We start from the raw sequence: 24,968 nt of genomic DNA, 5'->3' as shown, positions 1-24,968 counted from the left end.
AACTATTGGCTTTGCTGATGGCTTTTTCTCTATACCAGTTTTGCAAGGTCCACCAGAAGCAGTTTTCTTTGACCTGGCTGGGCCAACAGTATACTGTCAGAATATTGCCTAAGGGGTATGGCAAGTCTACTGTGGCTCATAACGTAGTCTTGGCTGTCTTGACATTCCACAAAGCATCACACGGATTCACTTCCATCTAACGGCAAGATCATCTATAAAGCTGCCACTTTTGAGTGGGAACCTAGGAAGAGAAGTCTCTGCAGTAATTCTAGGCTACAGTGCATGTTGCTCTATCCCTTTGGCCTTATGATACAACAGATCCAATAATATTTAAAGTATCTGTGGCAAAAAGGGATGCAATTTGGAGCCTCTGGGCAGCACCAATTGAAGAATCACAGTGCAGATCCCTAGCCCTTTGTAGCAAATCTCTGCCTAGCACCGGGGGGCCTCTCCTGACTCCCTCCTGTGTGGCAGTGGCCTGTAGGTGCGGGTGCAAAGGGCAGGGCCAGGGAGTTTGTGCTACCAGGACAGGGTCACATAGCCTTTAGGAGCACTGTGTTCTTTGAGTCCCAGCTCTGTCACTCACTGGCTGTGTGTCCTTATACAACTTACGTCATCTCTGTGCCCACATCTCCTCATCTGTAGAGTGGGCCTAGGATATCTACACTGCAGGGCCGTTCGAGGATTACCATCATCAAGCTTCGCTCTGTGCAGGCACTGTTCTAAGTGCTCAACATTCCTTGCAAGGACCTTATGAGGGAGGTACTATTATTATCCCCACTTTCAGGTGGGGACACTGGACATAGAGCAGTTAGATAACTTTCCCTGGGTTCAAGCTGGTGAGTGGAAGAGCTGGTCCTTGAGTCCAAATTGGATGAATCTAGAATCTTAGATCTTAAACACTAGGCTATAAAATGTCCATATAGAACCGAGTATGGAGCCTGGAACACCCTACACCAGTGTTTCTCCAAGGGTGGTCTGCATGCACTCGACCTGCTAGAAGCACCTGGGTGAGGGTGTACGCTGTGTATAAAATACAGATTCCCTGGCTCCATCCCCATCTCTACTAAGTCAGTCTCTGGGTCAGGCTTGGGATAGTGCATTTTAACAGACACACCCACCCCTGGGTGGTTCTTCAGCAATCTAAAGACTGAGAGCCAGGGACGAAGAGTGAAATACAGTCGATTCCATCTTCATTGCAAGCATCTTCAGTTGAAGAGCTGCAATTCTGGGCCCTGGAATAAGCCCAGCAGCAAACAAACTGCAGGACCTTGGACAGGTCACCCATGCTGTCTTATCTCAGTTTTCCTGTCTGTATAGTGGGGATTCTGGTCCCCACACTGCCCACCTCTCGCAACACGTGAGAGCATGAATGTGACGGTGACTGCAGATGGCCTTTGGTAACAAGGCAGGCACTAGAGTCACTCTGACCCTGGTCTAATGCCGGCTCTGCTGCTGTTGATGTGACGTGACACAGTTCTGTCCCTTCTGAGCCTCCGTTCCTCATCCTTAAAAGGGAGATAGTGAGATAATAATCCCTTCTCCACCCTGGTTATGATGAGGTTTAATGAGACAGCAGGTACAAGAGCACAGGTAAGATAAATCCCCCGTCCCTCCATACATAGAAATTATTATGCATTTTATCTGCTCTAGTTTCTAAAATCTCCAGGGACAGCCAAAACCCACAGGCGACTCTCACTCTAGAGTTTTTGCAGAGGCTTTGATTGAGTCAGGATGGGATCTTATCTCTCCTTTCTCCCAAGTCAGAGCAGGGTGGGGAGCTGAAGACCTGTCCAGGTGCAGGCAGGGCAGAAACCACAGCTGAACAGAAACAGCACCTGTGATTTATCACGGTGGCGCAGCACCTGAGTGAGCTGCACTCGGTCTCATTTTCAACCTGTGTCCCATAGTGAAGTGAAGGCGGAAACCCATCCCTTCTGCTCCACACCTCACCTCAGCCTGACCCCAGCCCCAAAGACCGGGAGCCTGGTGGTCTGTGCTCCCATGTTCCCTGATCACAGGCCATGGAGAAGGGGTGGAGATAGAGTTCACTGCAAGTGCCAGGACCCCAGCTCTGCTCTCCAGGATGGAAACAAGAGAGATGACTGAGGTGGGCTGCCTTCTTTCCCCCAAGATGGTCTTTGGAAGCACAAAGAGGGAACAGCTCAGAGAGGCCATGGCTGGAGACACAGCCAGCTGTAGGCTTACCGACCAGCCAGCTGTCCCCTCCGCTCTCTCCAGCCTCACCTAAGCAGGAGTGAGCCCTGGATGGCCAGGTTCTGGGGCTCTGCCTCTGAAGGTTGAGTCTGAGAAACCTTCTGGAGAGGAGGGAGCACCTGGGCTTTGGAGCAGGGCACCCCTGAGATGGCACCCCTGCTCCAGGATTCTGACACGGAGCGGGGCTCTGGGGGGTTGGGCAGAGCTCTTGCCTTAAAGCTGCATTTACCCTAGGCAATACTTTTATTTAAGGAGGCTTGTGGGGGATGATGGAGATTATCCAGGTGTTCTAAGCCTTAAATCAGGCCTTGGTGGCCACTGCATTGGCATCCTGACTCTACCAGATCCTAGCTGTGTAACCTCAGCCCTGTCACTTCACCTCTCTGATCCTTAACTTTCTCATCTGCCAGATGGGGCCAGCAATGTCCACTTCACAGACTTGTTGTAGGGCCAGGCCCGTGGTGGTCACCCAACGGTGGCCAGTCACAGCCATCACTGCCTTGGCTGCAACTACCCCCAGGGCCCACCCACCCAGCGCCCTCTGGGCAGGAAAGAGGCCGGCAGCAAGGCTGCAAAGATGCAGGTAACACCTGCTTTTCTGGAAAGTTCTGACCTGGGTACCAATCTTTATACAGATCCAGCCCTGACCTCCCTGGAATGATCGATTGTCCACCACACCTGTTTCTGATTACCTGGTGGGCAGGAGCACGTGACTCCCCTGGGTCTGGGTCTGGGTCTGGGTCGGTAGAGGAAAACACCAAGTGCAGGACAGGCTCTTAACTAATGTTTGCTTTGAGATGATTCTGACAGTAACGCACGTCTCTTGAGGAAAACACCAAAAAGATGTAAGGAAGAAAGTAGCAGGTACCCATAATCCCACTCCTCAGAGGTGACCACTGTTCATACTATGGCATATTTCAAGTTTCCTTTTATGTATATGACTATAAATCAAATTAAATTTCTGTCTGTCTGTTATCCCTGTGGATGAAAATGGCTCTGAAGTTTTTCACCAAATATGGAGGCTTCGTTTGGATGGTCTGACTTGAAAGCAATGAGGTCACCTCAAAATGCACTGGGGTGTTCTGCCTATGTTTTCCTCTAAGAGTTTGATAGTGTCTGGCCTTACATTTAGGTCTTTAATCCATTTTGAGTTTATAGGCAGAACACTCTATGACATAAATCACAGCAAGATCCTTTCTGACCCAGCTCCTAGAGAAACGGAAATAAAAACAAAAATAAACAAATGGGACCTAATGAATCTTAAAAGCTTTTGCACAGCAAAGGAGACCATAAACAAGACGAAAAGACAACCCTCAGAATGGGAGAAAATATTTGCAAATGAAGCAACTGACAAAGGATTAATCTCCAAAATTTACAAGCAGCTCATGCACGTAAATAAAAGATGTTAAAAAAAAATAAAATAAAATCCTTAATTCAGTTAAAAAAAAAATGCACTGGGGAACCGCAAAGAAGTTAACGGCCACCAAGCGGTTAAACCAGAGACCAGAGAGGCCTGTGGGGCTGCACTTGGGCGGGTCTGCCGCAAGCATCAAGATGCAGCGGATGCTTCACACACGCCCTCTTCTCTGCCATCCTCCCTCCCACCCCCGGGGTGTGAGTCACAGGGGCAGGTGCACTGATTTCTTTCTTTCTTTCTTTTTTTTTTACATCTTTATTGGAGTATAATTGCTTTACAATGGTGTGTTAGTTTCTGCTGTATAACAAAGTGAATCAGCTATACGTATACTTATGTCCCCATATCCCCTCCCTCTTGCTTCTCCCTCCCACCCTCCCTATCCCACCCACTAGGTGGTCACAAAGCACCGAGCTGATCTCCCTGCTTCCTGCTATCTATTTTACATTTGGTAGTGTATATATGTCCATGCCACTCTCTCACTTCGTCCCAGCTTACCCTTCCCCCTCCCCGTGTCCTCAAGTCCATTCTCTACGTCTGCATCTTTATTCCTGTCCTGCCCCTAGGTTCCTCAGACCATTTTTTTTTTTTTTTAGATTCCATATATATGTGTTAGCATATGGTATTTGTTTTTCTCTTTCTGACTTACTTCACTCTGTATGACAGACTCTAGGTCCATCCACCTGACTACAAATAACTCAATTTCGTTTCTTTTTATGGCTGAGTAATATTCCATTGTATATATAGGTGCACTGATTTCTGTTTAGCTGCATCTCACCCAGGCAGCCCCACTTGGATGAGTAGCAGCAGGGAGACATTTATCTAGCCACAGCCGGTTATTCTCCTGAGCAATGCCCAGGCAGCTGGCTGCTGCCAGGGTGTGTGCATGCGGGTACGTGCCCATCCCCATATATGTGCCCATACCTGTCTGTGTGTGTTTAACTGGTGTCATCCTGCACATACAGCTTCAAATCCTTTTTCCTTTCACTTGTTTTCATAAGTGTTTGCCTACGTTACTCAAGGTGTCAGGAAATGAGTTTGGCATCCAGGGGACTGGCCACAGGCGGGAGGGTCAGCATGTCATCTGCATTGTGTGCCAGGTCCTGTCCCAGACACTTTACAGGTGCTACTATCCTCATCCCTATTCTACAGGTGAGCAAACTGAGGCCCAGAGAGATTAAATAGCTTCCTGAAGGCCACACAGCCAGGGAGTAGCAGAGCTGGGATTTGAGCCCAGGCTGTCTGGCTGCAGGCATTTCCTATATACTGCACACCTACTGCATACCAGGAACTTGTAAATAAACATCATCTTTTATTCATCACAGACTTACTGTGAAGTAAACAGTTGGTGGAAAACATAAAAATCCTAACATGTCCAGAACCTGGTTTCTTTACTAATCAGGAGGGAACAGGGGATGATTATGACATAAGAACCCTGTGAAGCAAGTGCTATTGTTACCAACCCCATCCTGCAGAGGAGAAGACTGAGACTCAGAGAGGTTCAAGACTTTGCTGAGTCTTTTCAACAAATGATGCTGGAATGAGCGGACATTCATATGCAAAAAGTAAACCTCCATCTAAATGTCACACTTTATACAAAATCAACTCAAGATGGATCATAGATCCAAATGTAAAAAGAATAATGAAACTCTTAAAAGAAAACATAGGAGAAAATATTCATGCCTTGGATTTAGGCAAAGTGTTTTTACATGCAGCACCAAAACATGATCCACAAAATAAAAAGTTGATAAATGATAGTTCATCAAAATGAAAAAAGTTGCTATGCAAAAAGCACTCTAAAGAGAATGAAAAGACAGGCCACAGACTGGAAGAAAATATCTGAAATCACATAGCCAACAAAAGATTTGTATCTAGAATATGTAAAAAGCTCACAAAACTCAGCAGTAAGAATACACAACTAGAAAATGGACAAAAGACTTGAATAGACCTCAAAGAGAATGTACAGGTGGGAAGCTGTTCTGTACCATTAGCCATTGAGGAAATGAGAATTAAAGCCACAATGACATACCATTACATACATATTAGAATGGCTAAAATAAAAATACTGACAATAACAAGTGTTGACAAGGATGTGGAACAACTGGGATGGATGTATGAACAACTCTCACACATTTGTCAATGGGAATGCAAAATGGTGTAGTGGAAAACACTTTCGTAGTTTCTTAAACATTAGTTGTGTACTTATCATAGGGTCCAGCAATTCCACTCTTGTACACGAATGCTTCCAGCAGCTCTGTTCATAATCATCAAAAAGAAGAACAACTCAAATGTCCTTCAATTCAAATGTTTGTTTGACTGGATAAACAAGTATTGGTCCATCCACACAATGGCATACTACTCAGCAATAAAAGGGAATGCACTATTTATATATGTAACAACTTGGATGAATCTCAAAGGCATTATGCTGAGTGAAAAAGCCAGTTTCAAAACCTTAGTGTAGGGGCTTCCCTGGTGGCGCAGCGGTTGAGAATCTGCCTGCCAATGCAGGGGACACGGGTTGGAGCCCTGGTCTGGGAAGATCCCACATGCCGTGGAGCAACTAGGCCCGTGAGCCACAACTACTGAGCCTGCGTGTCTGGAGCTTGTGCTCCGCAACAAGAGAGGCTGTGACAGTGAGAGACCCACGCACCGTGATGAAGAGTGGCCTCCGCTTGCCGCAACTGGAGAAAGCCCTCGCACAGAAACGAAGACCCAACACAGCCAAAAATAAATATACATAAATTTAAAAAAAAATTAGTGTATGCTTTCCTGTATATGACATTCTTGAAAAGACACACCAGTAGTGATGGAGAACAGATCAGTAGTTGCTAGAGTTTTGGGTTGGGGAGAGGGTGTGACTATGAGGCATTAGTGTGAAGGATGTTATTGGGGTTATGGGGTTGTTTTGTATCCTGACTGTGGGGGAAGTCACACAAATTTACCCGTGTGCTAAAATTCATAGAAGTGGATGCCAGAAAGTAAAATTTACTGTATCGTATAAAATAAATACTTCATCTGAGAGCACCCAGCTAGCAGGGGGCACAGCTGTGACTTGAATGCAGGTCCAGCTGGCTCCGAGCCCAAGCATGTAACCACTGCACCACACAGCCCCTCAAGCCCGAGCCCGCCCTCTCTCCTGGTTCCAGAACTGTCCAGTCTGGGGGCAGCAGCCACAAGCTAGAGCAGAGGCCAGGGGAGTGACTGTCAGAGGGGTGAAGATCAAGACAGATCTGCCGTGTTTCCCTAGTGATCAGGGTCGTGCTTTTAGCATGCAACCTATGCTAGCTCAGCAAATGTCCTGCTGGAGCCAGGGTCTAAACTCTCAAGCTGGGGCTCCCTCCCCCTCCATCTCTAAATCAGGGCCACTCATCACGTTAGGGGGACGCTGGCTGGCAAGGCAGAGTGAAGCATCCTGAGCTGGCAGGAGTCCAGCCTGAGAGCTGGCCCAGAAACCCCTGACCTGCCCTGGTGTCTCCCACATGGCGCTCCTGGACAGTGTTGTTCAGACGAAGAGGTGGAGTTAAAGCAAGCAGATTTCTAAGTTTCGCTTGTAAAGACGCTGCAAGCCTTGGGACCTAATCGGAGGAAGGGAATGCTCACCACAATGAGGGGCTGACTCAGCCAGGGGGAGCCTGAGAGGGAGAAGCTAAACTCCTCCACTTTTGTTAGGGGGTCATGTAGGCAGGGAGGCAGCCTGTCTCCCCAGAGCAGGGATGGAGGTGGGGACAGGAGGTCAGAGGCTATGGGTGCAGAGAGGACAGTGGGCTTGGCCTTACACAGAGCTGGTTTCAAATCCCCATTCTGCCACCCACTGGATTTGGGTAACTGGGTAAGTTGTGTTGTATCTCTGAGCCTCAGTTTCTCTATCTGTAAAATGGGAAATCTTCCCAGGACTGTGGTGAGCACTAGGTAAGAGAACATACATGAATGAGCCTGGTGTGTGGGAGCTGCTCAGTAGCTCTGAGCTCCCCTCCCCTCCAGCAAAGGAGAAACAGGTTACTTCCGTTCAGTTCAAGGGGTGTATTATTGTCCAGGGTGAGCAGAAGTTGGAGCGTTCAGCTTTGTGCAGGCTCAAAGGAAGGAAGACATTGCCTCTTGGGCTCAATTTACAGATGGGGAAATTGAGGCAGCATAATGACTTACCCTGCTGCCATTGGGCAGCATAATGTGACTGTGACTCTCAAGGAAATTTGTTTGCCATTTGCTGATTTTTTTTTGGAAGTTAATTTCTAACTTCTTTCACTGATAAATGAAGAAAAGTATTGCACCTTTTGAAATACACCAAACGGATTGAGTAGGTCATGAAAAAAAAAAAAAAAAGAAAGTCCAGAAGCACTCCCCATCCTCTTGCAAGTCTTCCCTCCAGAGTGTCCTGAGTGAGCCCACCCAGTGGCACAGGTGACAGGGGACAGACGGCAGGAGGAGTGTCTAGGTCTCCTGGCCTCCCGTCCAGGGCCTGTCCACTCTTGAGAGGCAGGAAAGGGGAAAGCGAGTATAACAACCCAGTGTACTTCTCACCCTTTCTGGGCCTCAGTTTCCCCATGGGCGTGTGATGGGGTGGGTAGACAAGGCTTTCCCAAAGGCTAGTCTGGGAGCCTGAAGGTAGGTGATGCACCCACTGTCCTTGGCTGGCCCTCAAGCCCAGACCAAGGTCAAGTGAGGCAGGTGACAGGAAGGGATGGGGAAGGGACAGGGAGAAAGGGATGTGCCAGAGCCTGAGCCCCTGTGCAGGACTGGGGAGCAGCCCTTTACCTCATCCTGACACAAGGCATGTGAGTACCCGACAAGGGTCAAGGTGTTTCCTGCTGGCTCTCCGGGCCCCACCCCTGGCCTGGCCTGGCCCCAAGCCCTGTTCCTCACCTCCTCTTTCCCTGTCTGGCCCTCGTTTAGACCTAGCATCTCCCTGAAGCCACCACCACCGTCAGCTACACGCATGTTCTCAGCTCCCTAACCCCTCCCTCAAGTGCACTCTTTGAAACTCACTCCCCCTCCTCCAAACCAGCGGTTCCCCCAGTTGTATCCCAAGCCCTAAAACCACCTCCCCAGCTCTCTCCTTCCCCCTGGAATTGCAAACGCCTTCTACCACTGACCCCCAGTGGCAACTGAGAAAGAGGACGCCCACTTCTGGGCTGAGCTCAGGCACTGGGCCCAGGACGGTCACTGTTCTGGTGGTTGATGAGAATGGTGACTAGGTCGGTGATCATTCATTCATTCCACAAATATTTCCTGAGCACCTGCTATATGCCAGGCACCACTGCAGATGCAGGTGATGCATCAAAACCAAATCACAACAGAGTCCTTGCTGATCTGGAGCTTACAAGCCTGTGTGTGTGTGTGTGTGTGTGTGTGTGTGTGTGTGTGTGTGTGTGTGTGTATTACAGATAAACAATAAACACAATGAATAAGTAAATTATACTGTATGTCTGAAAATGATAAGAGCAGGATGTGGGGTTGGAGGAGCTGTGGGGGGCTGCAGTTACAAGCGGGGTGGTCACAGTGGGCTCACTCAGGGAAGACTCGCAAGAGGATGGGGAGTGCTTCTGGGACTTGTGGTGGTTGGTCACTGCCAGGCGTTGCCCCTGGTCAGTGGACCCATGAGGAAGGGGTGGTGTTTGCCCATTTGTCCCCAGGTTCTTGGCGCCAAGCACAGGGCAGGGCACACAGTAGGAGCACGATCAATCCCTGCTGACTGCAGAGGTGCATGGATGGTCAGAGGGACCAGTGGGGGAATATACACATGGCGAGTCCATTCATCTTTGCCTCCCTAGGGACAGGTGAAAGGTGTCCATGGGCGGGAGAGAAACGATTCAGCATTCAGAAAGTCATTTGGTTTAATTTTATGATTGTTTAGGTCTTTTTTCTTCCTTGACAACTATGGATTGGGAGATAATCTGAAAATCAATCTTTCTCTCTCCCACCAAGTTCACCCAGGCCCCCTGCTTGGCTCCACTGACAGTACCCACGGACCATTCATACCGTCCTGTTGGTCGTGACGGATGTTTTTCAGGAGAGTGGAGAAGGGGTCCTTTTCCCCCACTGGCCTGGAGCCCCTGGTGGGAGCTCAGGGAAGTCCTAGGCATCACGTGGGTGGAGCAGCTGAGCCTGGAGAAGCCCCAGGTGTGAGGATGTGGGGGGGGATGAACCTGTCACCGTGGTCACATTGATGCTGCCCCAGGATACTGGGGGGTCCTCCAGGCTCTCTGCCCCTTTCAGACCATTCTCTCTCTTCCAGTGCTCTGGGGGCCTCCACGCCACCTGTGGATAGATACGTGGGTTGGTGAAGGCACCCCAGATGCAGACGGGCAGTTTCACACACACAGACTGAGGGCAGAATCCAGCTTGGAACTCACATCGAGAACATTCTGGCCTGGACACTCTGACCCATATCTGAGTCCTGCCCTTTTTCAGCCTAAATCTTTCTCGCATTGGGTTGGGCAGTGGCCCTGGGTGTTCAGGGCTCACAAGCTCTAGTGGCCTGGGGCAGGTGGGCAGGTCACATACATGAGTGAGAGGGTGAAGGCAGTGGAGATAAAAGGCAGAGGAAGGAACTGTGGGCACCGGGAGAGGGCAGGTCCCATCACAGGAGAACCAGAGAGAGCACAGTGGTAGGCTGGCCTGTGAGCCCAGCTGGGTTTACATGTGTTAAACTCATTTATTGCTCAGGACAACCCTTTAGGTAGACATCAGTGATATACCCATCATATAGACGCTGTAATTGGGGCCCAAGGGATATGTCACTTGCCCAAGGTAACCTAGTCATCTGGCTCCAAAGCCTGTGATGCTCTTGAAGGTGAGCTTGACTCTTCATAATTGTTGCCATGGAGGACTGTTGCAATACAGTGCCTCAGTTCCCTGCTTCTTCAAGAGAAATCAGAGATCTTGTGTCTTTCTATGAAATTTTCAGATTTTTATTATACTGTGGGTGTCAAACAAATTCCGTCTGGGAGCAGGATTCTGCCTGAGGCCGTCGATTTGCAATATCTGGGCTAGTGGAAAGAGCCTGGGATTTCTATTCAAAGGGCCAAGACTTGGAGGCAGACACTCAAGCTCAAATTTTGTACATGGACTTCCCCTCTCTGAGCCTCAGTTTCCCCACATGTGACAACTGAGGAGGAAAAAATATTCCTCTACCCTTCTAGGTTCTTCTGGCTGGTCTAGTCATTAAGTTGACATGAGGACTTCCCTGGTGGCTCAGTGGTTAAGAATCTGCCTGCCAATGCAGGGGAAACGGGTTCAAGCCCTGGTCTGGGAAGATCCCACATGCTGTGGAGCAGCTAAGCCGGTGCGCCACAACTACTGAGCCTGTGCTCTAGAGCCCGTGTGCCACAACTACTGAAGCCCGCGCACCTAGAGCCCATGCTCGGCAACAAGAGAAGCCACCTCAATAAGAAGCCCGCCCACCACAACGAAGAGTAGCCCCCGCTTGCCACAACTAGAGAAAGCCCGTGCGCAGCAACAAAGACCCAATGCAGCCAAAAATAAAAATAAATAAATAAAATGTAAAAAGTTGACATGAGACAGATTCACAGGAGAAAATCAAATTTTAATTTTGTACGTACGGGAGTTTAGAGAAATGTGAGACTCAAAGAAATGACCGAGGCAGGCAGCCTTTACATCTTTTAAACAAAGAAACAATAAATTTGTGACAAAGACAAAGAAACCTGGGCTTGGGTACTAATTAGTGAATTACCTAAGCAGAGTTTGTTTACATAGCCTTCTTGGCCCCGAATTCCCGATCTCTGGCAATAAGGATGCCTCTCTACCTCCTGGTACAGGGAGGGCACCTTTCAACGGGAGATTCATTTTCTGCCTTTAGGGGACAAAGAGGAGGGTCAGAGTGTTCTTCTTGCAGTGGTTGTTCCTCAGGGAGCTTTAATGCAAACTAATGTATATGACACTTTGGGGTGGTCTGCCTCAACAGTTGTCTCCTCTGAAACTTCCCTGGAAGTTTTTCATGTTAATAGCTGAGCCGGTGGCTGTGGAGAAAATTAGGTTAGTAGCTGAGTGGCAGTTTATTCCATATCTCACTGAACCCGTTTCCTAGGCCTGAGAATAGGTCAGTTTAGTTAAACTCGTTTCAAGAGGTGATGAGGCAGGTGGGCTCCCAAAGTTAGGCCAATGCTATATTGCACAAGCAATGAGGTATTTAATACCTCTATGGAGGTATTCTAATTCTTCTAATTCTATGGAAACAAAAGAATAACAATGGTTAATTATTGGAACAAATTATAAACCAGTTTTTGAATTCAGAAGGTAGCCTGTCAAGAAGATTTCTAGATGTTAGACTTGAAGCATCTTTAGATGGAGTGAGGGCAGGCAGTGGCAATCTGATAGATTCTCTTGGTTCATAGTTTGAATATCTCCAGTGATTTTTCTGTGTGGCCAAACAGCAACAGGCATGAAGTTTATCCATACATGAGCCGTTGTGGTGATTTCTCTGAAGTTTACATTAAGTTGTCCAACTTTAGTTTACATTAAGTTGTCCAACTTTAGTTTACATGCTCTTTAGAAAAAGGGCAGTTTTAGTTCTCAGTGGCTTTGAATCAGAAGTGTGGGAGAAAAATTGGACATTTTAGTTTAGAGAGTTGTTGCCAGATGATTGGAGGAAAATAGAAGAATTCATTTTCAGTCCATTTTACAAGTAGATAACAAACCTCAGAGACAATTAACAGAACCAGAATCTGATATCCACAATGATATATTACTGAAATATAATATATTATATTATATATAATTATTATAATATATAATATAATATAATATTTTCTCTCTAAAATTACCCCTATATTTACCAAAGATAGCCATATTAAGACTAATTTGTTTGCAAAATAAGTCTAGTTTTAATAAGCTTGGCTTGATTATTTACATAAGTACAGCATATAGGCTCTTTTAAATCTGCTTTGCTGGAACTTTTGATAAGGAGTCTTCCGCTGAACTTTTAAATGCCTCTTGAGGCCAGGAAGCCAAGCCGAGAACGTGTCATCAGACTCGTCAGCAATACCTATAGATATGGGTGAATTTCTCTGTCTTTGAGGTTCCCCAAATATCCTGGGGTTCTTGTATCTGCCAAGAAGTGATCTTCCTTACTCACCTGGCTGCAGGGAACCCTGTAAGCAAGGTATCAGTCTGTTTTTCCAAGGAGATTTATTGGCTCCATAAAGTCAATCTTAGTTCCTTAAAGCTATCTGGTCATATCTGAGTCTATGTGTCTCTCTCTCAATATGACATTCTAGTCAAAGCCTTGATAATATTACCAATATTTCCAATTATGTCCTTTTAGGAGGAGAAGATTCTTATTGAACTTATGCAAATAACTATATTGTGGAAAAAAAAAAGAATATTCACTGAGAATTTCTAAATTCTGGAGGGATCAGGTAGGGAGAAAAAGATAAATGTTTCAATTCTGCTTACAAAAGTATAATTTACCAAATTGTTCTAAGTCATAGTTAGCTTAAGAGGAAAGGTTTCCTTATATCTGGAAAACAAAAGATTAAAGAATGAGTAATATTTCAAATAAAGTCATAAAAATTATGATCATCCTATCAGTTTATTCAGTCCCACGTAATTAATTATTGTTCTGCTTAATCTTTTATTAGAAATTTTATGAAACCATCCATTTCTCCATTAGGGTTCTGTACATTCTTACCTAGTTCAGCAGCATGATTTGAAAATTATTGGAAACTTGTATTTTAGATTACTTGTTAGATTCCTTTCCATGAATTTTTCCAAAGATGAAACACATTTGTTGGAAGCATTTGTAAAAGCATCTGAGTAAAACAATAACTATCTTTAAATGATAAAAGACTTTAAAGTGCACATTATTAAAGATCCGATGAGAGTTCATTATAATAGAATTGACAAGGAAATTTGGTTATTCCTGTAACAAAAAACATTTTAAGATAAATAAAATTATAGCTGATAACATTATACTAGGACATAGAATTTTAGAAATTTTATATAATATTTATAACATAATATACATCAATATGTACACAACATAAAGAGGGCTTTGTAGTACTTCTTATTTGACAATGTTTTCCATGTAGTTTAACATATCAGATAAGCCTAATTAGCTTAATATCCCCCTTTTTATAAGGAGAGAGAACAAATCTTTTGAAATGTTCAAGGGATCTTCTGGAAAGTTTCAAAGTTAGTTTGAGGTAAAAAAGGACCATATTTAGAATTTGATTTGGGGAAGTTTGTAAAAAGATATCAAAATGTTTAGACTTTTGACTAAATAGGATTATAAATCATTATGAAATAACACTCAATTATGTATCTGACTGAAGTGACAATAAAAGACAAATACAAAAGTTTACACAGTTGTGTACAAAACTTAGCTCTTTTAATGTTAAGAAGACTCAGTTTTCCTAGGTAATTAAAGACCTGATAAAAACAAACACAAAATTGTTCTGACAAAACACAAAATCTTTGTTTTCTAGGCATATTACTTAAAAGGTAAAGAAGCTTTCACAATCTGTTATCAAAAGTAGATCAAAAGTCCAAGAAAAATTTATCCTTTTAACAGAGAGAAAAACAAATTCTAATTTTGTACCAGCTTACTTTTTTTTAAAATTTTTTTTTAGTACACATACTGATGAGTTTAGTACACAAACTCATCTTTTTTTAGTTTTTAAATTTATTTATTTATTTATTTATTTATTTATTTATTTATTTATTTATTTATTTATAGCTGTGTTGGGTCTTCGTTTCTGTGCGAGGGCTTTCTCTAGTTGTGGCGAGCAGGGGCCACTCTTCATCACGGTGCACGGGCCTTTCGCTGTCGCGGCCTCTCTTGTTGCGGAGCACAGGCTCCAGACGCGCAGGCTCAGCAATTGTGGCTCATGGGCATAGTTGCTCCGCGGCACGTGGGATCTTCCCAGACCAGGACTCGAACCCGTGTCCCCTGCATTGGCAGGCAGATTCTCAACCACTGCGCCACCACGGAAGCCCCCCAGCTTACTTTTGATATTAAAACTCATTCATTCCAATCTTAGCTAGTCCTGTCCATGTATAAAAGTTCCTTTTCCACAAACCTTCTATAACTTTCTATGTTGATTTAGGTTTTGTCTTACCTTTTTCTTTTTTTCTGTTCTGGAACAATCATTTTACTTTAGGACAAAATTACATTCATTTTCCTCAGTAAAAACGTATTTCCTTTCTGCATACCTTCTTTTATTGAAAATATACATCCTACTTTTCATATACAGTCATTTCCTTTTATCCTTATTACTTTAGTAGCTTTAATTACATATATTAACTAGAATTCCTAACCCTTAGAGATTTTAGTTTCTATTGAAGACTAAGAAGTAATCAATTGTGAACTGTTACATCAGCATTTTTTAGATTGGCAAATTCATGAATTCATTTAATAATTTCTAGAAAGATATATTTCCTCATAGCACGTTTTTTCAATGTGGCACAAAACATGTTTATTAATGTTTATTAATAGACCCAAACGTCTATAGTCTCTGTAGTAAGGTGTCAAAAGTAGGTAAACTTAGACTTGTTTAGCAATTAATGTTTCAGTATTTTATCTTATTTGGAAATGATCTAGACACTCAGTGAAATCCTGTCATTTAATTTAGCAAAGCTTTAAAGTTTTAAGCTACCAAAAAGATTTTGGAAGATATATACATACCATAACACATAATTATCGTTAAAAAGTTCAACTATAAACTCTTATCCCATCGACATTATATATATATGTATATAATTATATATATCATTCTATATATTATTTGCTCCTAGAATTTATTTTTAGACTACTCATGAAAACTTCATGAGACTTTAGACAAAGTGAACCGCCATTCCGAACTATTTTTCCTGATGACAAATTTTGTAACAGATAACATAAGCTTATTTGACTTTTAGTAAATCTAGGTAGAATAAGAGTATTTAATGTTGATAACTCTAAAAACATGTCTGTATTAATTAAACCAACACATTTAAACAAGTTTTTATTTACCAAAGATTTTTCCTAGATCACGTGAACTTGAATGCATGTGGGTTAGTTTCTATATTTCTGACAGTATACAAATACTGAATTTATATGAGTGCTTATTTTTAAGTCAGTTAAGTAGAGCTCTTTTACAAATTAATGTTGGCAATTCCATCTAAAGATAGAAAAATACCATATTTATGATGTACATATATACATACATACAGAGATCTTATAGCTTCTGTTCTAAAACAATATAAAACTCACTAGTTTATAAATAACAGTTTGTGAACTAAAAATGCCACCTGCCATATTAGTAAACAAAGGAGTTGCAGCCATCAAGCCATCACATTATGGCTGCCCAATGGTGAGCCTTGAAGGATCTCAGGGTGGAGGCAGGATTTGCCCCCCATCTAGCAGTCAGTCACTGCAGCCACCCCCAGTGGTGCACTCTGAGGGGACTCAGGATGGGAAAGTACCAGATACCAGCCCCAGACAGCTGAGGTGCAGATCAAAGGAATGATTTCAATGAGCCCAGACTTCGCATCTTCCCATACATAGAAAAATGCTAAATTCCTTAACTTGAGACATCTGGTTTTCTTGAATTAACCATAATCTTTTGATGTTCCCACTACCTGGTGTTTGTTGCAAAAACTCCTATATGTCCTGGCTCTCCCCACTTGCCTCTTCAGAGCAGCCTCTCAGGGTTATCTGAGATGTTGTGTCCTGGGTTTAAGTCCTCAGTTTTGTCTGCCGAATAAAACATAGCTCTCAGTTTTTAGGTTGCGCATTTTTTTTCAGTCAACAAGTTGGAATAAGTAAAGTTTACTTGCTCAGATGGCTAAAGGCTTTTACTATTTGTGGAGAAGAATTTTAATAATTGTATTTGTCTCTGGAAGTAACCTTAAGGAGGCTGTGGTCTAGAGTTTGGCAAGAGAGCTTTTTTGCAGTTTGTATTTTAAAAAGATTTCTTTCTCTTTTATTTTTCTACCCTTTAGTCTCAGGCAATTGTGGGCTGTGTTCACATTTCAAAGACAGGATAAGCTGTATAACTTCAAGGGACAGAGAAAGAATGCAAGTTTTTTTCCCTAGGAGTTTTGGAGTATATTTGCCTATTATTATTAGCCTAAGGTAATTATTATTAAAAATTTCCTAAAAAAAAAAAAAAATTTCCTTTTTTTTTTTTTTTTTCTTAGGTGCAGGACAATTGTACTTTCAATGTCGTGATTTTCACAATATCTGCAAATGTCTGAAGGCAAACAGGAAAAGGTCTGAGTGGATTTTGAGTTGTTTTCAGAGTTATACTTTTGTTTTTCTAGAGTCAAGTTGTAAATTAAGAATTGTTGATTTTAACTCTTTTTTTTTAATTTGCATTCATTCAAGTTATCTTCAAAGAATTGGGTAGCCATTTCCATTATAATGCTTAGAAGTTGGTTTGCCCATTCCACCACACTATTTGAATTTTCCTTTTTATATCAGGGAGAAAATTTCCAACTAAGATGGAAATAAAAGGATTTCTAAATTCTGTGGCCCAGGGGACATGAATTTTTTCGGTGGGGTTCTAGGATTATACCTGCAAAGAACATTGCATAGGAAGGTCTGAAGCTGGCAAAGCCTGATCATAGACCCCAGCAAAACAAACATTTTTGTCTGTTCTGGATGCTTCTGTTAAATTTTTTTCTTGGATTTTAGCATTTACATGGGTAACCTGTATACTCTAGGCCTAGAGAGTAGGCTGGAGTGCTCTTTGTAAATCTTGTAGGGAAAGGGAAGTTAAAACAAACAGCTGGGTGTTTAAGGGATTTTCTGGGGAAGGTGGAGTTTGGGGAGTTAAGTGCTAAGGAGTTGGGGCTGGAGTTTGAGAAGGGGAATTTATGTTGGATGTGGACTTTAATTTTGTTCTAAATTTAATTCCTCTTCTTTCATCTTGTTAGGGAGTCCTTAAGCCTAGCCACTATATATATATTTTGGTCATTATACTTTTTAATTTGGTCTTTCCATAGGTACAGATAAGACAATTGTCTAAATTTTCTTTTTTTTCAATTTAAATTTTCAATTTAAAGGATCCATTGTCTGGCCACTGACAAATAGAATCTTATTAGCAACTCAAACCAACAAGCCTTTTTAGGTTAAGGAAGGATGCAAAGGGTGTCCCATCAGAGAGTGCAGCTCTCAAAAGATCCAGAAAGTTCACTCTCAAAGATAGTCTAAGAAAGCAAAGGTCCTCATTGCACAGGTGTGAGGATGGTGTAGTGAAAATGGTGTCTCCTGTCTCTCATGGGAACATGAGACACCTCCAGTTACAAACTTGCTAATCTGTGACACCAGGCAAGTGCTACTGGAATGCGATTTTTCCAGCACTAACAAAGTAAAGAAAATTGAGATGACAAAGGCTCCTGGGGGGACTGGGACCCCTCATGACAAACCCCCCTGCCAGCTGGAACAGCTGGACAAATGGAGTGCTGCTTGTGACTTCCTGTCTTGAAATCTCAGTCTATTCGGACGGCAGATACCAGAGAAAATATTCTCATTGGCCACAGAGCAAGTTCTCAGGAAATGAAACAAGAAGAAAGGAAAAACCTCATCCAGTTTTTACATAGGGGATATTTTAGAAAAACAGAAAAGTTTGTCTAAACAAACTCTGCTCTGATGAGAACTGGGAGCTTACCAGTCTGTGAGTAGCTTGTAGGGTCTGTGCCTGTGTTCTGCCCTGTGGTTTTTCCTCCTGATGACAAATGACACAACAAAGACAAAGAAAAACAGTAACCATCTCTGGGAAGAAAAGGATCAATAAAAATCAAGAGTCCTTGTTACCAAGTCGCTATGTGACAAGGAACGAGTTCCACAAATATTTTCTCCTGATAATCAAAATTTAGAAAAAGAAAAGGACTCTCGCCACTCCTGCTTGCAACAGAGTCTGTAGGCAGAGATCCAGGAGGCTGACATGGTAAGAGTGCTAACCTTCTGCCTGTACTTGTCAGAGGTCCCAGGATCTCTCAGCATCTAGCCAGGAAAATTTATCCTGCTGACTACACCAAATGTTGGGGAGGAAAAAAATTTTCCTCTACCCCTCTAGGTTCTTCTGGCTGGTCTAGTCGTTGGATTGACATGAGACAGATTCACAGGAGAAAATCAAATTTTAATTTTGTGCGTACGGGAATTTATAGAAATGTGAGACTCATAGCAATGACCAAAGCAGGCAGCTTTATACCTTTTCGACATAGAAACAATATATTTATGAAGAACTGACAAGACAAAGAAACTTGGGCTTGGGTACTAATTAGTGAATTATCTAAGCACAGTTTGTTTACACAGCCTTCTTGGCCCCAAGTTCCCGATCTCTGGCGATAAGGTTGCCTCTCTACCTCCTGGTACAGGGAGGGCACCCTTCACACGGGAGATTTATTTTCTGCCTTCAGGAGACAAAGAGGAGGGTCAGAGTGTTCTTCTTGCACTGCCTGTTCTTCAAGGAGCTATAATTCACACTAATGAATGTGCCACTTTGGCATATTTTGGGCTGGCCTGCCCTGAGCCCTGACGTGACACTTGCCTCATGCGGCTGCTCTGAGCAGTGGAGATCGTGGTTTGCATGTGACAAGCCCTGGACCCACATCAGGTCACACTGGCATCTTCATCTGTTCCCTGGATGTGTCCCCTCCCACCCTTTCCAAGCTCAAAGCAGGGCTTTCCCTGTCTGCTGGGCTCCTCTGCCCTTGGCACTGAGATTTCATTCCCTACCCAATGTGCTCCCTGCCTGGCTCAGGTGCAGTCTCCTTAAAACCCGCCCGGGCCCCAACCAGACAAAGCCTGGTCTGGCTCTGAAGTGCTGTCCAGACCCTCCCTCAGCCTGAATCTGCCTGTAGGAGTGACCGTAATGACAACTGTCAAAATCATAAGGAAAATAACAGGTGACCTGTGCAGAGCGGTCACTCTGCCGGGCCCTCGTCAGCGCCCCTTGTCTCATGTCACTCGGTACACAGCCATCACTGTCCCTGTTTCAGAGCTGAGGAGATCCAGGTTCAGAGAGGCTGTCACTGCCCAAGGTCACACAGCTGGGAGGTGCCTGAGCAGGAACTGGGGAGGTGGCCTACTCCCCGCCCTCCCACCCCTGACCTGTGACCTCCTGGAGGACAGAGCCCATAACCTCCCACCTCCGGTCAGCACCAGCACCAGTGAGGCCACCAGGGACCACTGCAGGGCCTGGGGCACGCGGGAGGGTGGCCCCCAACCTCTGGACTCCACGGAGTGGGCTTGAGGAGACCCGATTCTGGCCCGGATTCAGCTCCCACTTCACTGGGTGATTTTGCGTAGGTCGCCTTCCCTTGCTGGGCCTCAATTTCCCCATCTCTAAAATGGAGACATCAGTGTCCAGGACAGTTCATTAGTTTTCCAGGTTGAAGTCCCTGGTTTCTGGCCCTGGTGCTGGCAGATGACACAGAGACACTCCCCCTTCCCCCTTAGGCTAATTCTCCTGAGCCTCTAATAGCAGGTCAATCAGACTCACCCCCCGCCCCTGGCACATTCTCCCCCCATCCCCAGAGACAGCTGGGTGTGTACTTCTGGAATTCTCAACCCAGGGCAGGCTCAGCCCTGGGGATCTGCTCCATGACAGAGGGACATTAATAAAGAGATAAAACCCTATACTACCCTCCAGGGCAAACATGAAACACTTTTTATTAAAACCAAGATAGATACATCTGTCTGGAGTCACATAAATTTTATAGATAAACATGAGTTCAAAGGACTTTCCACTCGCCCCTGACTCATTCGCCTCTGACCCCCTAACCCCCAACCTCACCCCCTGAACCTTCTACATGGAAAAGATCTTTGGAAGCACAGGGCTATAGGCTCATCCCCATCGTTACCCCTTAGCAGCTGTGCAACCTTGGGCAACTTGTGTTTACTCCCTGGGTCTCAGTTTCTTCATCTGTTAAATGGGCAGAGGTGCTTTGAACGAATCGGAACTGGGGCCCATGTTCTCCTGGCAGGTAGACTTAGGCATCATCCCTTCCATAAATATCTTTTCTTCATTATTCAAGTACATTAGATTAAAGGAGAAGAGAAGAATTTATTTCTGGAAGCAGGTGCCTGTGGGTAAAGAGGGAAGCGATGGTTGGTGGGCGGGGGGAGGGGAGGAGCAGCTGCCTGCATCGTGCTCTTTCTCTTTCTGGCCACAGGGACAGTTCTCCAATTCCATGGGGAGACGGGTTAAGGCCAGAGCATGGCTGTATTCATGAGATGCTGTGTGAGCCTCAGCTTCTGAGCAGTGCGGCTCAGGGACCAGGTAACATCCAGAGACAAGAGATGGGGCATTCTCCCCAGAGCAGGCCACCCGCCCAGCACCTCCTGGGCCTTCTGGGGTCACTGCCTATTGGAGCAGGGAGAGACCTCAGCCCTCAGCAGAGGCGCAGGCTCCCAGAGACACCAGCACTGGAGGCAGAGGTGGGAGGCCCCACTGACGGCTTGCAGGGGTCAGCAGTCCAGGAGGAGGGCAGAGGGGACGCTGAGGGTGGTCAGAGCCCTAAGCATGTGTCCCCGTCCACCGTGGATGCTCAGAGCTAACAGGGGAGATCCAAGAGGGAAGTGAGGTTCTATGGTCCTCGGGTAGGTGCAGGGCGGTTGTCTGATGTTAATGTGGCCCCTTTATTTCTTGCTCTGAGACATTCTGATTACAAGAATAGTCTACCCTTCCCAGAGCAGCAGGTTCCGAGGGACACGGAGTGCTGAGAGATGCCAGCAGGTGTCTTCTATGATCAGATCAGTTTGTATAACTGTATTAGTCAGTTTTTTGCTACGTAATTAGTCATCTGGAAATCTCAATGGGTTACAATAGCAAACGTATTTTCTTGCTCACGGCAGGTGAGAGGGCTCTTCTTGAGGGTGTAGGTGGGCTCCGGTCTGTCCTCAGGTCCTTCTTGAGCCAGCAGCTCCCCTGGGGAGGATTTTCCGTGACGAATGAAGAGAGCAGAGGAGGGGTGAGCAGGAACATTCGACTCTTTTTCAAATATTTTGTCTTAAACATTAAAAAAAATTTACAAACAGTAAAATCCACCCTTTGGTGGTGTACAGGTCTCTGAGTTTTAACACATTGCGTGACTTAGTGTCACAACCACCACTATCAGGACACAGAACAGTCCATCACCTCCAAATTCCCTTGTGTGCCTCTGTGTGGTCACACTATTTCCCCACCTCTAAGCCTGGTAACCCCTGGTCTGTTCCTCATGCCTATAGTTTTGCCTTTTCCAGAATGTCATACAAATGGAAACACACAGCATGTAGCTTTTTGAGTCTGGCTTCTTCCACTTGGCATAATTATTTTGACATCTATCCATGTTGTGTGTGTCAGTAGTTCGGCCCTCTTTACTGCTGAGTAGTGTTCCACTGAATGGATGTAAAGGCTTCCCTTGGTATCTGAGGAGGATTGGTCCAGGATCCCTGTGGATACCAAAATCTGAGGATGCTCAAGTCCCTTACATAAAATGGTGTAGTATTTTCCTAGAACCTATGTACATCCTCCCATATACTTTTTCGTCTCTAGATTACTTATAATACCTAATACAGTGTAAATGCTATGTAAAAACTTGCTGGTGTGCAGCATATTCAAGTTTTGCTTATTGGAACATTCTAGAAAAGTTTTTTTCCTAATATTTTTGATCTGCGTTGACTCCATGGATGCGGAGCCCGGGGATCTGGAGGGTTAACTCTACCGGGGTTTTTATTCATTCACCTGTTGAAGAACATTTGGGTTGTTCTCAATTTGGGGCAACGGTAAATAATGCTGCTCTAAACATTCATATACAGGCTTTTGTGTGAAGGTAAGTTTTTATTTCTCTAGTGCAAATACATAGTAGCAGTATGGCTGGGTCATGTGGTAAGTGCATGCTCAACACCATAAGAAACTGCAAAACTGTTTCCCAAAAGGACTGTACCATTTTGCATGCTGACCAGCACTGCATTGAGATGTGCTGACGTCCTTGTCAATTAAAATAAATTAATAGCCATTCTAGTAGATGTGTGGTGGTATCTCATTATGGTTTTATTTCATGTTTCCCTAATGGCTAGTGATGTTGAATGCCTTTTCATGTGCTTGTTTTCCATTCATATGCCTTCTTTGGTGAATAGTCTTTTGTCTTCAAATCTCTTGTCTATTTTTTCAATGGGTTGTTCATTTTTATATTGTGTTTTGAGAGTTCTTTATAGATTCTGAACACAAGTTCTTTGCTGGATATGTGATTTGTAATATTTTCCTCTAATCTGTCCCTTGTCTTTTCTTTCTATTACCAGTGTCTTTCACAGAGTAAGTTTTTAATTTTGATGAAGTCCAATTTATCCATTTTTTCTTTGATGGATCATATTTTTGATGTCACATCTAAGAGCTCTGCCTAACTCAAGTTCACAAGGATTTTCTCCTATGTTTTCTTCTAAAGCTTATAGGTTTACATTTTATATTTAAGTCTATGATCCATTTTGAATTAATTTTTGTGTAAAGTGTGAGGTATGTTTCGAGGTTCAGTTTTTTTGCACACAGATTCCACCATCACTTGTTAAAAAGATGATCCCTTATCTATTGAATTGCCTCTGCACCTTTGTCAAACATCAATTGACCATATTCTTGTGAGTCATTTTTGGGGTCTCTGTTCCATTCCGCTCATCTATATGTTTATCCTCTCACTATTATCACACTGCCTTAATTACTATAACTTTATAGTAAGTCTCAAAGTTGGGACAGTTGAGTCTTAAGAATTTTGTTCTTATTTTACAAAATTGTTTTGACTCAGTTCCTTTGTCTTTTCATATAAATTTTGGAATTAGCTTGTCTATATCTGACAAAATATTTTGTTAAACTTCTGATTGTGGTCATGTTAAATCTATAGAATAATTTGGGGAGAATTGACATATTAACAGTAGTGAGTCTCCCAGTCCATGAATGTGATATGTTTCTCCATTTATTTAGGTCTTTGGTTTCTTTCATCAGTTTTTTTTTTTTTGTTTGTAGTTTTCAGCATATAGATCCTGTACATATTTTGTTACATTTGTACCTAAGTATTTCTAATTTTTTGGAGCTATTGCAAATGGTATTGTTTTCTTAAAAATTTTATTTATTTATTTATTTTTGGCTGCGTTGGGTCCTCGCCTCTGTGCGAGGGCCCCCCCCCAATTGCGGCAAGCGGGGGCCACTCTTCATTGTGGCGCGCGGGCCACTCTTCATTGTGGCGCGCGGGCCCCTCACTGCCGCGGCCTCCCTTGTTGCGGAGCACAGGCTCCAGACGTGCAGGCTCAGTAGTTGTGGCTCACGGGCCCAGCTGCTCCGTGGCATGTGGGATCCTCCCAGACCAGGGCTCGAACCCGTGTCCCCTGCATTGGCAGGCAGACTCTCAACCACTGCGCCACCAGGGAAGCCCCTATGGTATTGTTTTAAAATTTTTGATTTCTAGCTGTTCATTGTAGTACAAAGAGATTTTCATATGTTAACTTTGTATACTATGGCCTTGCCAGAACTTCTTAGTTCTAGGAAATTTTTTTAAATAGATTCCTTGGGATTTTCTACATGGACAGTCATGTCATCTGTGAATAGGGACAGTTTTACTTATTTTTTTCAGCTTTATTGAGGTATAACTGACAAAATGTGTGTATTTTAAAGTGTGCTACTTTAAGTTTTGATATATGTATACATATATTGTGAAATCATTCAATCTGTATGTCTTTTTCCTCTTAATAGACTGTCTAGGACTTTTAGTACAAAGATGAATAAGAATAGTGAGAGCTGACATTCTTGTCTTGTTCCCTATCTTAGCAGAAATGCCTTCCATGTTTCACTATCAAGTATGATGTTAGCTGCTCTACCTTGCCATTATAGTGTGAAAGCCGACATGGACAATACGTAAATGAATGGGCATAGCTGGGTTCCAATAAAACTTTATTTATTGACACTGAAATTTGAATTTCATATAATTTTATATATTATGAAATATTATTCTTCTTTTGATTTACCCTTACTATTTAAAAATATAAAAACCATTCACAGCTTGTGGCTCATATAAAAACACATGGCAGGCCAGATTTAGCCTTCAGGACATCCTTTCCCAGCCATTGCTCTAGTCTATTCTTCCATGTTTTCCCCCTAAACGTAAATACATATTTACATTTCCCCCCAAATGTAAATAGAGATGCATTCATTTTTTCCCAGTTTTCTTACTTTAATAATTTTAATGACATCAAAACATTTAACCCACAGATATAGAAAACAAACTTCTGGTTACCAAAGGGGAAAGGAGGGGGCAGGGATAAATTAGGAGGTTGGGATTAACATATACATATTACTATATATAAAATAGATAACCAACAAGGACCTATTGTACAGCACAGGGAACTATATGCAATATTTTGTAATAACAT

General features: G+C 43.7%; 1 protein-coding gene across 8 annotated transcripts in view; it reads right to left on the bottom strand.

The window, feature by feature from the left end:
• Positions 1-24,968, bottom strand: part of LOC309663509 (uncharacterized protein) — a 52,239-nt gene that overhangs the window by 5,215 nt on the left and 22,056 nt on the right. Inside the window, exons 3-5 of one of the 8 annotated variants that reach the window (XM_082467503.1) lie at positions 21,427-21,585; positions 18,241-18,297; positions 8,608-9,886 (exon numbers count right to left, since the gene is read on the bottom strand). In XM_082467503.1, coding sequence (XP_082323629.1) covers positions 9,711-9,886; positions 18,241-18,297; positions 21,427-21,585 — 392 coding nt within the window. In that variant the 3' untranslated portion in view covers positions 8,608-9,710. Of the gene's footprint in view, positions 1-8,607; positions 9,887-9,914; positions 11,608-15,037; positions 16,323-18,240; positions 18,298-21,426; positions 21,586-24,968 lie in introns of those variants that run through there. The other 7 variants (XM_082467505.1, XM_082467504.1, XR_014265326.1 and 4 more) reach the window with 7 other exon arrangements.

This window comes from Balaenoptera physalus (genome assembly GCF_965194825.1).
Source record: "Balaenoptera physalus genome assembly, chromosome: 1".
Classification (NCBI taxonomy): Eukaryota; Metazoa; Chordata; class Mammalia; order Artiodactyla; family Balaenopteridae; genus Balaenoptera; species Balaenoptera physalus.
This window is presented reverse-complemented; position numbering and strand designations above follow the sequence as displayed.